General features: G+C 28.0%; 3 protein-coding genes across 3 annotated transcripts; 1 reads left to right on the top strand and 2 right to left on the bottom strand.

The window, feature by feature from the left end:
• Positions 1-1,577: 1,577 nt before the first annotated feature.
• On the bottom strand, positions 1,578-8,216 carry LOC123295229 (metallophosphoesterase domain-containing protein 1). Its single transcript, XM_044876489.1, has 4 exons — positions 7,924-8,216; positions 3,336-3,606; positions 3,044-3,270; positions 1,578-1,992 (listed from the first exon to the last, which is right to left on the bottom strand). The coding sequence occupies exons 1-4, from the start codon at positions 8,189-8,191 to the stop codon at positions 1,865-1,867; spliced, it is 894 nt and encodes a 297-aa protein (XP_044732424.1). The 5' UTR covers positions 8,192-8,216; the 3' UTR covers positions 1,578-1,864.
• LOC123295231 lies at positions 5,090-5,578 on the bottom strand. Its single transcript, XM_044876490.1, has one exon. It carries the CDS (start codon positions 5,551-5,553, stop codon positions 5,182-5,184), a length of 372 nt encoding a protein of 123 aa, XP_044732425.1. The 5' UTR covers positions 5,554-5,578; the 3' UTR covers positions 5,090-5,181.
• A 1,551-nt stretch (positions 8,217-9,767) lies between the features above and the next one.
• On the top strand, positions 9,768-12,415 carry LOC123295576 (DNA primase large subunit-like). The gene is made up of 4 exons (XM_044876981.1): positions 9,768-10,528; positions 10,905-11,194; positions 11,530-11,762; positions 12,073-12,415. The coding sequence occupies exons 1-4, from the start codon at positions 9,803-9,805 to the stop codon at positions 12,252-12,254; spliced, it is 1,431 nt and encodes a 476-aa protein (XP_044732916.1). The 5' UTR covers positions 9,768-9,802; the 3' UTR covers positions 12,255-12,415.
• The last annotated feature ends 2,879 nt before the right edge of the window (positions 12,416-15,294 follow it).

Below are 15,294 nucleotides of genomic sequence, written 5' to 3'. Positions count from 1 at the left end.
GTGGTTTTTTATTGCATAACAAATCAAATCTTGGTGGAATGTTTGAAACTGCTAGACGTAAGACCTCTTCAACATTTTTATCGCTGAACGATATTGGGATTTAATATGTGTTAAAGCTGTTTCTTCAGCAATAATACCTAGAAATTTTGTTGATAATTATTTCTCGGGATTATTTCGGCTTTTAGAGATTGACAAAAATAACTTTATATTTTTTATTAATTCCAATAACATTTCATAATTCATAGTAAATGTTATTCAAGTTATTATAATACTCTTAATAGAAATGCAGGTATAAACAATCTTTCCGAACTAGAAGATTTATGATATATTTATCTACGATAATTGTTATTTTATCTTTATAACAATAATTTTACAAGTTAAAAAACATTTTCTGTTAAATTGTATTTTTACCTCTCGCGACCCCAGAATTTTGCTACGCGACCCCAAATGGGGTCGCGACCCATAGTTTAAGAAGCCCTGCTCTACTGCCATCACAATAATAATTTCCAATTATTTAGCACCTAATTCGCCATTTCATCTATCAAGAATGTACGAGCATGGTACTAGAAAGGAATTTTTTAAGGAAAAAAATAGCATGTTACTAGTGCATCATCAATTTTGACGATATTAACAGAGATTTCATAACTAAAAGTTGAAGTGATTTTGAGATGAAGTTTGTCGCTAAACAGAGTGAGATACAAGGAATGAATTTATATGTATATTTATAGCAGAGAGAGTTGGCACTTATATTTCCATCTTTCCACACTTATATTTTCTTTTATACTGGAAATTTATTTGCAGTAAATATAATCAGCATGGCTTAATAGATAATTTATTCAATGTATGACAGAGATGAACGTTTTTCAACTCTAATATTAAATTAATTGAAAAACTCCAACAATATTTTGTAAAGGTACGGTGCTTGTACATTCTTGAATGACTTTACAAATGTACATTCTGTTACGCAATCATCAAATTAAAAAATACATTTGGAAAATTAAAAATTTGTGAATTGATGCGTATTAATTTTAAGTTTGTGTAAATGTTTATTAAAAGTCCTTGATTTCTTCAGCATTTTAATAGAAATATTTACATCTATAACGAGCATTGAACATAAAATAAATAAGCTATGAAATTTAGTTGTATTTGAAACTGAATCCAAAATATGCAAAAATATTATAAATTAAATTTAGAAAATCATTTTTTGAGTGGCACTTTGTCAACCAATATATTTGAATTTACCTTGAAATCTCTTGAACTACGCTTTGTATATTCAGTCTTTTAAAAGCCATTCTTATGATTAAATTAGATATTATTAAAATTATCTCATTGTTAAATACAATATTTTGATTCCAGTCTCTTTCTCATGATTGCCTAATCCAATGAATAGTGTCCAACTTTGATAGAACTTTGATTTTTTATACGACTCATTCGTTGTGCAAGCTTTAATGTAGTACCATATTTTTATCCAAATTAAAAGTAAATTTTTTACTTAAAAAATGGAGGGATTTTTTTTTGGATGAGTTTTTATATTTTAAATATACGACATATAATTTATGAATTATTAAAATTGAGTATGATGAGGACTAACTTTTTTGGATTGATAAAACCAAATCTTCTTTGAAGAACTATAATTTTTTTTATCGATCTCCATGTCTTCGATAGTAAGAACCTATTTATTGAAAATTTTTTTTGTATCGCTTTGTGAGTAACCTTTATTTCTTTTGTGTTAACCAACTATAAAAACTCTTTAATTGTTAAAAAAAAGATTTCCAAAAACTTCGTATACACTAATATATTTTTTTTGGAAACTCCAAAATGATATTAAAAGGTATACTAACTCAACTTTTGAATTTGATAAGATTCAATTTTTTTGTACACCTTTCGGTAAAGAAATATCAAATACTAACGGTGGATTATTCGGTAAGTAATTTAAATCACAGGTGGATGCATTTAAATAAATAATTTTCCCATCTGATGTTACACCATATCCTAAAAAAAAAAATTTCTTAGTGCAATTTTAACGTATAAATACCAAAATATTAACATCAAAGTTACAGCTAAATTTATCAGTAGACATCTAATTACTAACAAATGCATATCTAAAATACTTAAATCGAAATGAAATTATATTTTTATTTTGTAAAATATGCTGTCTAAGGTAAGTCCAAAAAAGCGAAAAGTAGCGAAAAAAATATTGCGATATCTCAGATTCGATTTTTTCAAAGGCGTACTTCTTAATAAAAATTGCAAAAAAATGAAAAATTTTTTTTATGTCCAATTTCGTTAAAACTCAGTATACATATAAGGTAATTTTGATCCAAAAATTACAAAAATTGGGTGCATTTGTTGACTGGTCGAATATTTTTTGAGATACGGACTAAAATCTATCAAAATATTGCGATATCTCAGAAACTATGCATAGAATCATTAAATTAACCGGATTTTTATACTTTTTGGATCAAAATTACCCCATCCACTGAGTTTCATCAAATTCCAAAACAAAATTTTTTTCCCGATTTTCTCGATTTTTTCAAAGGGGTACCTTAAAAAAATTGCAAAAAATTGAAAAAATTTTTTTATGTCCAATTTCGTTAAAACTCAGTATATAAGGTAATTTTGACCCAAAAACTGGGTGCATTTGTTGATTGGTCGAATAGTTTTTGAGATACGAACCAAAATCCATCCAAATATCTCAGAAACTCTGCATTGTAAGTTGTAACTTATTACAGGTGCAATAAGTTTTAAAATAGATTAAGTAGTTAATTCAAAAATGACAAATTTTCATACAAACTATCATTCCTTTTTCACCAAAATTACAGAGTTTCATATAAACTTTCATCCCCAATTGGGCCCTCTTAAAGCGCGGTTGTTGACACATATTTGACACGATTCAAATTAAACTCACCGTTAATATTTAAGCGTGCGAAAAACCCTTTTAGAATGTTGTAAATTTAAATTGTTATGTTCTTTTGGTTTAAATAGCTAAAATTTTACTTAAAGCATATACAAAGAGGCATATATCAAAAAGTAATTAGCTTACCTTCATGGATATGTCCAAATACATGATACTTTGGCACTACCCGTTGTTGAACAGTAGATAAAAGTTCAACGCATCCAGCACGAATACCAGAACAGCATAAATCGCCATGTCCAACAGGAGGTGTATGAGTTACTAGAATATCAACGTCATTTGGAATGCTATTCCATTTATTCAGACAATCTACACCTCGCGGTATGTTAAATGCCCAATTACAAAATTCCGGTTGCCTAAAAGAAAATACATAAATTAACAAAACTACTCATAAATCGTGAATTTTGTTAAAAATACAAACCAAGGTGTTCCATAAATCTTAATTCCATTTATCTCTATGGATGAATCTTGTAAATATGTACAATTAGTTAAATAATCTCTTATATTCGAAACTTTAACCGCTTCGGTCAAAGAATCTTTAGATAATCCTAGTGTTGGAATTTGATCAATTAAAGTTGCACCGGTATGCTTTGTTCGCTCTGTACTTGCTTTAAATGGATGTGTAAAGTTCCAATCAAAGCTCAATTCATGATTACCAGCAATTACGATTTTATACTGATGAGGAAGAGTACCTGTATGATGGTTCACATAGTTTATATACAATTTTTATTATTATAAATTACAATTAGCGAGTTTACTAGATTTCGAATTCAAACAACAGTTATTTCAATTTTTTTTTAAATCGTAGACGTAATTGATTTGCCACAATTTCATCTCAAAACCTATATCGCTTTAATATTAATCAATCACTTGTTTATGAAACAAATAACAGGGTATCTCAAAACTCTCGAGCAGAGTAATGTGAGTATACAATTCTAAGAAAGTTCAAATACAGTTTTTGAATCCGTTGTACTAAGCGCTGCATTTTTAGACTGTGAGTCTTTTTTTCGTCAGTAGCCAGCACGATAAGAACGAAATTTGATAAAGGAATACGGAAAATATCGGGTGGACAGGAAAAAATAGGCTAGAGAAATTAATACAAAAGATTATTATATGTATCCTCTCTAATTTGTGCAGGGAGCAATGGTGGACAATATATTTAGTTTATAAAAAAAGCTTAAAAGAAAAGTTTGTTTTTAAAAAGGAACACTTTTTCTTTCTTAACTTTTCTTCTTCTAACCTATCCATTATTATAGCTAGCGCTCATAAGAACTATTGTTAAACTCGACTCAAATCAGAAAATAATGTATTTTAAACATCGTCCTATGGATGAATACTCGCAAATATAGTGTGTCCCCGGATAGAGGGAACTGTAAATTTCCTTATTCTGCAATTTAAGAAAATAAGTCATTCTTTAGAAGAAGTTTTGCTTATTCTGAAAAGTATGTAGGTATATTTAAAACTTCTTAATAATGTACAGGGTAGCCAAAAATTTGGAATCACTATTTTTATTTTTGATAAACTACCCTTCTTTTTTATAAGTTAGCGAAATGTTATTCAGAAAAGTTACTCGCAATTAAAAATTATGACTCTATACAAAATATCAAGAAGATCCGTGTACTTTAATTAAAGGATTATTTTTTATTTGAACAAAAGCTCTAATTATAAAAAAAACGTAAGAAAGAAAATAATAATAAATCAATTAACATGTACATTCCGAGAGTGTAATTTTTTGTGGACTAGTTTAGAAAATTAAAAAGAAAATTTATTTTCTCGGATAAACATTCAATAAGAATGGAATTGTCAAAGTTGGAAAGATCTTCTTGATATTTTGTATAGAGTCATAATTGTTAATTTCGAGTAACTTTTTTTAGTAACATTTTGTCAACTTTTAAAAACGAAGGATAGTTAATCCAAAAAAAAAATAAAATAGGGATACCAAATTTTTGGCTACCCTCTACATTATTTAGAAGTTTTAAATATACCTACATACTTTTCAGAATAAGCAAAACTTCTTATAAAGAATGACTTCTTTTCTTAAAATGCAAAAGAAGAAAATTTACAAGTATAGTTACCTCTATCCGGGGACACACTGTAAATGAAATCATTCGAAACATTTAAATTGCATGTAAATCCTGTAGTTTTAGTCCCAGTTGGAATTAATAACAACTTCTCTACAGTAAACTTTTTTATTGAATAAAAACAATTAAACGTTACTAAAATCACAGTAAACATGTATGTCTTATAAATTAATATTAATTATATAATTATTGTGCTTCAACGTCCTCTTCTGAATTTTCTTCAGATTGTTGAGGTTCAGGAAAATGTAATGATGCACATGATATTAATTGATCGACTCCTTCATCCGTAAGTACATCTTCACTGAATTGTATAACCGTTTGAACGTCTATAGGACTTCGTGGTGGTATATTTACTAATGTTAATTTCTCCATTTTCGGTAAAGGTAGTTGACTAACATCTTTTAAGAAATTTTTTATACTTTCATCTGATTGATAAACACAATCTGTTGATTTTAAATATCGCATTGTTTCATAAATAATTGTTGCCAATTGACCTTTTGGTTTTATTCGATTTGATTTTTTCTGTTGTAAAAATGTCATAACCTCAAAGTTTGTCATTATTCTTTCGTTTGGTTTTTTACTCATAATTTAAAATATATGATCTAAGCTCATAATTGATATAATGCTTGGTTTGATATTTTGGCACTACGATAAACACAAATTAAATCTTAAATCATAAAAATTTGCAATAATTCAAGAATAATCACTTTTCCAGAAACTTTTATTTCACATTAATAATTCGTTTATTATGATCTGTCACATGTATTGGTTGATGTTTGATATTTAACAATAGTACGGTGGCTGTAGGTGGAAACTTGGTAGAATGTCTAGTTCTACCATGAGTGGGAATAAGAATTAAGGATGTTCCAGCGTGGTATTTGCAGTTTCTATGTTAAAGCAATGGTACAATTTTTTTTTCGACAGAATTTAACGAAAAATTAAATTTAAGAATTTAATAATGCTTACTATTAATTCCCAAAGTTTCAGAAATTTTGACCGTTTAAAATGGGAAATAATTATGCCAACGTCCCAATTTCGATCAATTTACGTCAAAATTAATATCTCGAAAGTGAAAATTAATTTCTAAATTTTTTTTTTTAGAATTGTATTGTATAAACATTTTTTTCTACTTTTTCTTCAATATATAATAATATCATAAAAAATAGTTGGAGAGACCGGACATTTTACATGCTTTAAATGGGACATGACCCTCAAAATCGCGAACTTTGTCTTTAAATATCTCGCGATCTAAACGGTCAAAAATTATGAAATTTTAGGAATTCATAAATAAAGCTATTATAAACCCGAGAAAAAAAAGTCGGCCAAATCTGTCGAAAAGTGATTTCATGCTGGTACTACCTTAAATGGGAAAAATTATAAATATTTTTATTTTTCGCATTTTTAATACTACGTGGCTATTTACACGCTAACGCGCACGCAAAAACTTTCAAAAATTATTCACACGTTAAATTTTTTTTTATTGCTCTGTTATGGATACAACAAAAATTTATGGTTAATCAAAATTAACCTAGCTCTAATAGGTTTGAAGAATGTAGACGTTTGGTCCCGGAATTAAGCACATAAGTGATAGCTAGCGAAAAACTGATATCACAACTGAAAAGAATGACTCAAAAATAGTGGATTTCAAAATAAAATCCAATAAGATCGGATCAAATTTGGTTGAGTTACCAAAAAATTTGAACTTTTTAACTTGATGACGTCATAAAAATCCAAAAAATTTAATTTTGCTCTATCACATCCGAATTTTATCCAATTTTGATAAACCAAGTATGTAATCCTACTAAATTTGGGTCATACTTTTCAAATTTGTGATCCAAATTAATCTAGCTCTAATAGTTTTCAAGAATGTAGAGGTTTGGTCCCGGAATTAAGCACATAAGTGATAGCTAGCGAAAAACTAACACCATAGCTTAAAAGAATGACCAAAAAATAGTGGGTTCCAAAAAAAATTCCAATAAGATCGGATTAAATTTGGTTTAGTTATCAAAAAAGTCGAATTTTTTAACTTGATGACATCATCAAAATCAAAAAAATTTAATTTTGCTCTATCACATCCAAATTTTATCCAATTTTGATCAGCCAAGTATGTAATTCTACTAAATTTGGGTCATACTTTTCAAATTTGTGATCAAAATTAATCTAGCTCTAATAGTTTTCAAGAATGTAGAGGTTTGGTCCCGGAACTAAGCACATAAGTGATAGCTAGCGAAAAACTAACATCATAGCTGAAAAGAATGACCCAAAATTAGTGAGTTTCAAAAAAAATTCCAATAAGGTCGGATCAAATTTACCTGTGTTATCAAAAAAATTAAATTTTTTAACTTTATGACGTCATCAGAATTCAAAACATTTAATTTTGCTCGATCACCAAATTATGATATTTATAATATTCTAAATTAATGAGCGCCTTTTACATGATTCTTTTTGCAACTTTTTGTTTTACGTATAAACATACTTTTAGTTTTGCGCCTCAATTTTTGTTGCGCTGGTGGCGAGTGAATCCTTTGCCACGTCCTAGTTACGGACCTTGTCATCATATGAAATATGATCTCTCGATGTTACAATTCGTCGATTTCATAGAATTTTAATGTTTTTAAGTTAACGTTTACAGTTTTCCAGTTTAAGTAACTGTACTACATCCATAAGGTAAAGGTTAATGTCACAATTTAAAGGAGTAAAAATTATAGATGAAATTTAAATTATTTAAAAACTAGATACCTATTATTACCATTTCTTCGAAGTATTTTCAATAAAATCTATTGATTTTCTATTATTTTCAGAGAATTTTGAATTGAGTAAGATTGAAATTTAAGTGTAAGATAAAATTATATAAAAATAACGATAATTAATTTGTCTATAATGTTAGGCTTCTAGTAAACTCACTTTACCATTTGCAGTTTTATTTACCTATCCACTGATTAAATTCTTGAACTTCATCGACTCCGCCACAGCGTGTAAAATCACCAGCATGTATAAATACATCACCATTTGGTATATCAAATTTAATATGAGATGTTAACGAATGTGTATCACTCATACACACCACACGTAATTTATCATCGGTAACGGGTACCTTTGGATTTTTCACATTTAGCTTATACACTTTTTGAGTTTTTGATAATTCTTGCCATGCAGCCGTTGGATTATTTGTTAAGTGATGCACTTCAATACTCATTTCAATAAAACTTTGATTTTATTTTGTTAATTACATTACTATTATAATATGTAAACATAACACAAATTTATCTGTATTTTATTATGTAAACATGAGTTAAGGTTTTTGACATTTGAAATTAATCTTCAAAAAAATCATGCAACTTGTGTGATTGGAACTGTCAAGATTAATTTTTGATAGTTGGTTTGGTTGTTGTCTATACTCTATAGTGTCATCTAGCATCATTTTTATGAGACTTTATTCTCATTCACAGAGTGGAGGAGAACAATGTACTAAAACTAAAATTTAAACAGGAATTAAAAGGTATAACAGAAAATTTTTCGAGGTATTAAAATATAATTTAACTACGATTACACTTTTAGAATTTATTTAAAACTAGAAACTAGAAGTTGAATTCATTTCAAATACAACAAGTCATTTTCCAAATTGCCGATCTTCCTATTATAAAAAATCATTGAATGATATATTGATATATAGTGTGTCCCCGGATAGAGGTAGCTATACTTGTAAATTTCCTTATTTTGCATTTTAAGAAAAAAAGTCATTCCTTATAAGAAGTTTTGCTTATTCTGAAAAGTATGTAGGGATATTTAAAACTTCTAAATAATGTACAGGGTAGCCAAAAATTTGGAATCACTATTTTTATTTTTTGTAAACTACCCTTCCTTTTTATAAGTTGGTGAAATGCTACTAAGAAAAGTTACTCGCAATTAAAAATTATGACTCTATACAAAATATAAAGAAGATCCGTGTACTTTAATTATAGCATCATTTTTTATTTGAACAAAAGCTCTAATTATAAAAAAACTTAAGACAGAAAATAATAATAAATCAATTAACATGTACTATCCGAGAGTGTAATTTTTTGTGGACTAGTTTAGAAAATTAAAAGAAAATTTATTTTCTCGGATAAACATTCACTAAGAATGGAATTGTCAAAGTTGGAAAGATCTTCTTGATATTTTGTATAGTCATAATTGTTAATTTCGAGTAACATTTTGTCAACTTTTAAAAACGAAGGGTAGTTTACCCAAAAAAAAAAGAAATAGTGATATCAAATTTTTGGCTGCCCTATACATTATTTAGAAGTTTTAATTATTCCTACATACTTTTCATAATAAGCAAAACTTCTTATAAAGAATGACTTTTTTTCTTAAAATGCAAAATAAGAAAATTTACAAGTATAGTTACCTCTATCCAGGGACACACTGTACATGTTCAACTATAATTAAATTAAATTAAAATAAATTATTTAAAATTTATACACTGCATCGCCATATGAGTGCAAAAATTCTCAATAACATCCAATCGAATTTAGCATATTATTTTTCTTCCATTCTGTACATTCTGTGTAGTTACTTGGTTGTGAAAGTTTGAATTAACATAACATCACAGATTACGTATATAGTTCCCGCCAATTTTTATTACCAAAACTCATTTGAACTCAAAGAATTTCATAAGAAATACACATTTTTATTCGTAAGGTTATATTATTTTATTAAAATAGAAAAATTAATGTAAAGTTATCATCTGATAGCTTTTAAATTTAATGTAAGTGATAATAATTTATTTTTCATTAGTGATAAAGATTAAAAAAAAGTTTTTACAAGTATGGAGATCCATACTAAAACAAAAACAGTAAATAATATTAATATACCAGAACAATTCCTGAAATTATATCCACACGATGCATGTTTATATGAAAATCGTCCCGAAGGTGAACTGAACTTAATAGAAATTGAAAAACTAACTGAAGAAAGATTAGAAGTATTAATGATTATAAAAGGTGCGAATGATAAAGGATTTGCGTACACTTCAGACGAATGGAAAAAGTATATATTGGAAATGTTAACGAATGGTAACCATGTAGATTATGTTCGATTGTTGTATCATCCCGATTTTAAATTAACGAACGAGGATATTCGAAGACGTCGTAAGGATGTGCTATCACATTATATATTAGTGCTTGCATTTTGTCAAGAGGAGGAAAAACGCAGTTGGTTCACACAATTGGAAGTCGATATGTTTCGTTTAAAATTTCTTCATTTAACCGATACTGGTATAAAAGAATTTATTAAAATTAATGGTATTGGATTAACTATTATTTCTAAGGATGATAAGAATAAATATCGTGAAGATCTATTAAATTGTACACCTCGATTAAATGCAAGCAATTTTGATAGTACTGATTTCTATAAAGTTCCTTTTAAGTCGGCACCGGAATTGTTACATGATTTAAGTTGTTTTGTTCGGCGAGGTTTTATGTATGTGCCTCATTTTGATGCGATACGTATATTAGAAAATGTTTTTAAAGAACATTTAACAAGTCGTTTATTGGTAAGAATAATTTTTTAGATTTATAACACCAATATTATGTGATATTTTCTTTTTAACCGACTTCAAACAAAAAAGGAGGAGGTTCTCAATTCGATCGTAATTTTTTTTTATGTTTGTTACCTCAGAACTTTCGACTGGATGAACCGATTTTGATGATTCTTTATCTATTTGAAAGCCGGTGCTTTGAAAAATATTTAGATCATAGTATAAAATTTCGTAAACTAAAGGGCTAAGTTTGATTACGATTTTATTCAGCTAGCAAATATTACTTTCCTACTTTACGAATTTTAGAGAAATTGCCCTTGATTTAATCACAGTTGATAGCCTCAATATTTTTGTTTATTATTTAGTAAATAATCATTTTGACTTGTTTCAGTATTTTAGCGAAGCACTTAAATTGTATTGCGATTCACGTTTAGCCCCAATAATTAAACGTATGAGTAATAGCAGTTCAAAAATTACAGAATATAATCCTGTAGTTAATGCTGGCTCAGTTAGTTTAACATCATTGGATAGTCTTTCACAAACTTCATTTCCGTTATGTACGAGAAATTTATACGAAGCGTTACAACGATTTCATCATCTCAAATATAATGGCCGTCAGTTACTTCAATTGTTTTTGAAGGGTATTGGTTTATCTGTACAAGATGCTTTGGAATTTTTCAGGTATTCTCGTTTATTACAATAAATTTTTCATTTTTAATAAGTCTTGAAAACTCTTAAAAAGTTTTAGAAACTCTGAAAAAGTCTAAGGAACTCTGAATAACACTGAATTTCTAAATAACTTTGGACTGTTTAATTCAGACTGAATAAGTCTGAATAAATCTCAATTAGACAGTCAAAAAATGTTTAGAAATTCAGAGGTACTCATAGTTTCTAAGACTTTTTCAGGTTGATTGATATTTAAAATATAAATGGCCGCTTAGTAGCCACCGTATTGCAATTTAATAATAAAGATGGCGGATGGTTTTCATTTTAAAATTTGTATTTATTGTTTTTAGGAGTGAATTTACTAAAGTTATTGATAGTAATAAATTTGATAAAGAATATACGTACAGTATTCGCCATAATTATGGTTTAGAAGGTAGTAAAATTGATTATAATCCACCAAGTTGTATTAATGTAATGAATACTAGTCCACCAAATCAAGGAGAATATCATGGATGTCCGTTTAGACTATGGGATGCTCCAATGTTAAAAAAAAGATTAGCTGGATTGGGTATCAGTAACCAAGGTAGGAATACAAAATTTAGGAATACTTCAAAAACAAAATGGAAAAAGAGATTCAGCCATTTGACTCTTTTTTTTAGATATATTTATGGATCTGGTATAAATTGGTTTGACCCCCTAACAATTATATTTTTTTCCACTAAGAATAGCCATTCATATTCCTCGTAATCGAGTTATACATAATTTTAGTTATGTATAACTCGTCAAGCTAATTTTATTTGACTTTCCATTCCATTTCTGTGTATTTACCATAAAGGGGGTGAGTGAGGGGTATCCATCATATTAATTACTAAAGTATTTAATATTTATTTTAGGTGTAATTGAAATAACCGATTTAGCAAAAGCCGGACATGCACAAATTGCATGTAGTAAATTTTTTGAGCATACACATGGTGGAACACAAGCCGCAATTAACCATCCAAATCAGTTCTTCGAAGAAAGTCGAAAATACTATTTATCAAAGGAGCAACAATCACAACCTGGCACCTCAAAATAAATACAAAAGAGTTCAAAGATTATTGAATAAACTTCTAAATAAAAAATAAAACAACTTAATTCAGAATAAATTCAGAATTTTAAACATTTAATTTTTTCAAATCAAATCTTCATAATGAATTTAGAATAAATACCAAAAGATTTCCAATAGTTTTTAATTTTTATACGTGATAATAATTTTAATTAAAAATTAGAGTTCGAATATCTAATATGGTTTAATTATTTAAATATCTGGTATAGAAATGTATGAATTTATTAAGCGAAAGCGTAGTTACATCCTGATCTGTACGAGAAAGAAATAATTTTAAAAAGTTTTAATTTTAATAAATTTTAAACAAATTTTAATTATTTGAATACTCGATATAGAAAATTGCATTAATTGTTTTACAAGAATCTATCTTGCATGTGTTAAAACATTTTTTTAAAATAAGAATAGAATTAATTGTTAATGTATAAAGATATTTAATTTAATATGTAATAATTTATAAATAAATAATTTTATGAAAAAAAGTGATAATCTTTATCGTATTTTTTATAATTACCATTTTAGAGCATGTATCTTCTTGCGGTCAATAAAAGTGCCAAATATATTTGGTATAGAAGGATCTTTAAAACCTCTTCAAACTGAACAAATTTAAAACCGGTGTGTGTTAGTTGAGCTAGTGTCAAAGATGTGTCTTTTGGGGATATTCACTTTCCAGTTCCCCTTCCACTTTTTTATACACCTTCGTAATCCGCAGCTTTCCAAACTGAGCTAGAGTGTTGAAGTGAAGTACAAAATTAGGAAAAAGGATATACCTCTTGGGGTATCAACTTTCTAATTGGGTTTTACCCTTTTTAAATCGGTATTTCTATATTCAAAAAAAATCTATTGAAAAATATGTTATTTCGGGATTTTAATTTCAATGTAAAGCATTTAAGAATAATAAAAAGTGGAAATTTAAAATATTAATCACAAATATTATGTTGAGTTAATAAATTTTATTTATAGAATTTACAAAAGTACATTTAAAGTATAATTATTACTTCATCTTAAAATTTAAAAGTTATTTCAAATACATTCCAGTCTTTAATAAGTAAAATCTATATTTTTTAACAATTAAATAATAAAAATTTACGATCAAATCTTTTAATTCTTCGAATTAATCCGAATATGATAAAAGAGAATGTAGAAAAGTAATTTTTACTTAACTATACAGAAAAATGGAGGTAAAAGGGAAATATAATGAATAATAAGTAATCACGGAACAGTTTATTATTCACACATCAAAAATTGAATTTTCCATGATTCAGTTGATAGACCTTTTCATTTCAATTACGATTCGTTATTTTTTCTACAGACAGTAATAGTTGGAAACTGATACAAAGTATTTGTTATTTATTTTATCACATTAGTTTTTTAACAAACTGTCCGAAACAAAAGGTAATCACTTTTTAAAATGAAAAGGTCTATTGGACATTGGATTTATGTCCCGTATCATACGACAAAGATCTTTATTTATCCTATAAAGATAAAAAATATTAATTGAGAAATTTTTCCTAGTATGACATGTTTCCTTCACAATTAACGAAAACCAAAAAATTTTAGTGCCAAATTTTTCTTAGATTTCTTATTGTGTCTATAGACTTATTAAATAAATATAGACTGCTCCCAATTCATCTTTGATTTTCTAATAAAATCTTACCAGCCTACATTTACTACAGGTCTATGTTTACAATAAAACTAAAAAACTTTCCAAAATGTATTGCAAGTACTTCGAGTGTACTGCGAATTCAGAACAATGATTAAGTTTCGAAATATACTACGAAAGTATCTACTGCGAATTGTGTATACTGATATCAATTGTCGTTCCTTTACAGATATTTATACTGGTCAGTGTCTAAATCGGAATTCGCGTCATCATGGAAATAATTTTAATCTAACGGGTTTCCGTTTAAGGTATAAACTTTAGATTACGAATTTTTACTTGAAATTTAAGTCAATATTGCCGCCAGGTATCTCGATCAGAATTGATATGTATTTTAACCACGACTAATCACGAGTCTGATGAAATAATGTCAATGTGTTGCAAGTGTCTTACCTTTCCTACATGTAGTACGTGCAGTAAAAAAAATGGCGTTGATAATGACATCGTATCATGAAGGTTAAAAGAAGGAGTACGATCGCTATAGAAAATATTGTCCCCGAAATATGGATAAAATAAGTGAGGCGCTGCGACCGCTAAGTAGTATCAATAAAAGCGAGCTTTTGTGCGCTAATTTGAAATGATATATCAATTTGTACATTATGCAACTAACTTCATCTACTTGTACTCATAAACAGCTAACTTCGCAGATACTACTTCTTGATGACAGCGCGGCTGGTGGCTGAAAAATGAACTATAAATTCTACAAATTTTCAGGGACAGGCGCGCTAATGCTTTAACACGTAGCGATCGTTCTCCTTCTTTATAACCTTCATGCATCGTATTAACTATGGAGGTTAGAGAGAAGGAGAACGATCGCTACGCGGTAAATCATTAGCGCACTTGTCTCTGAAAATTCGTCGGTAAGTAGTATCTGCGTCGGTAAGAAGTTAGCTGTTTATGAGTATAAGTAGATGAAGTTAGTTTCATAATGTACAAATTTAACAACAGCCCGCTTTTATTGAGACAACTTAGCGATCGCAGCGCCTCACTTATTTTGTCCGTATTTGTCGGTATATTTCGAAATACTATCAAGATAATTGAAAAAGTGAACTCCTTGAAATATGAGAGTGAATCGCAAAAAGGATTCCAAAGTTTGTTTCAGATTCTAAAATCTAAATTCGGAAATATATTTTCGAAAAACATACAAATAGTTGAGTACATTAAACTTTGAATCACTCGTATTATTATTTTATGAACTACAAATCAATTCAAATTTTATATTAAAATGGCACAAAATTTTGGTTTCAAACTTATTTTATTTATGTTTTTTTTTTTTGTGAAATTTCGAATATTTTATTACAAATTTCAAAATTTTTTCGTGACATTATACATTATGTCGAAAAACATGTATTC

The sequence above is a fragment of the Chrysoperla carnea genome, chromosome 3 (assembly GCF_905475395.1).
Source record: "Chrysoperla carnea chromosome 3, inChrCarn1.1, whole genome shotgun sequence".
In the NCBI taxonomy this organism is placed as follows: domain Eukaryota; kingdom Metazoa; phylum Arthropoda; class Insecta; order Neuroptera; family Chrysopidae; genus Chrysoperla; species Chrysoperla carnea.
The sequence above is the reverse complement of the archived record's forward strand: the minus strand, read 5'-3'. Positions and strand labels throughout refer to the sequence as shown.

Bases quoted from the DNA above. Each gene is read 5' to 3' on its own strand.
- LOC123295231 (XM_044876490.1), bottom strand. From the start codon at position 5,553: ATGACAAACTTTGAGGTTATGACATTTTTACAACAGAAAAAATCAAAT.
- LOC123295229 (XM_044876489.1), bottom strand. From the start codon at position 8,191: ATGAGTATTGAAGTGCATCACTTAACAAATAATCCAACGGCTGCATGG. The intron at 3,607-7,923 runs GTAAATAAAACT...ACCATCATACAG, and splicing joins AGAATTTAATCAGTGGATAG to GTACTCTTCCTCATCAGTAT. The intron at 3,271-3,335 runs GTTTGTATTTTT...ATTTTCTTTTAG, and splicing joins AAGATTTATGGAACACCTTG to GCAACCGGAATTTTGTAATT.
- LOC123295576 (XM_044876981.1), top strand. From the start codon at position 9,803: ATGGAGATCCATACTAAAACAAAAACAGTAAATAATATTAATATACCA. The intron at 11,195-11,529 runs GTATTCTCGTTT...TATTGTTTTTAG, and splicing joins GATGCTTTGGAATTTTTCAG to GAGTGAATTTACTAAAGTTA. The intron at 11,763-12,072 runs GTAGGAATACAA...TATTTATTTTAG, and splicing joins ATTGGGTATCAGTAACCAAG to GTGTAATTGAAATAACCGAT.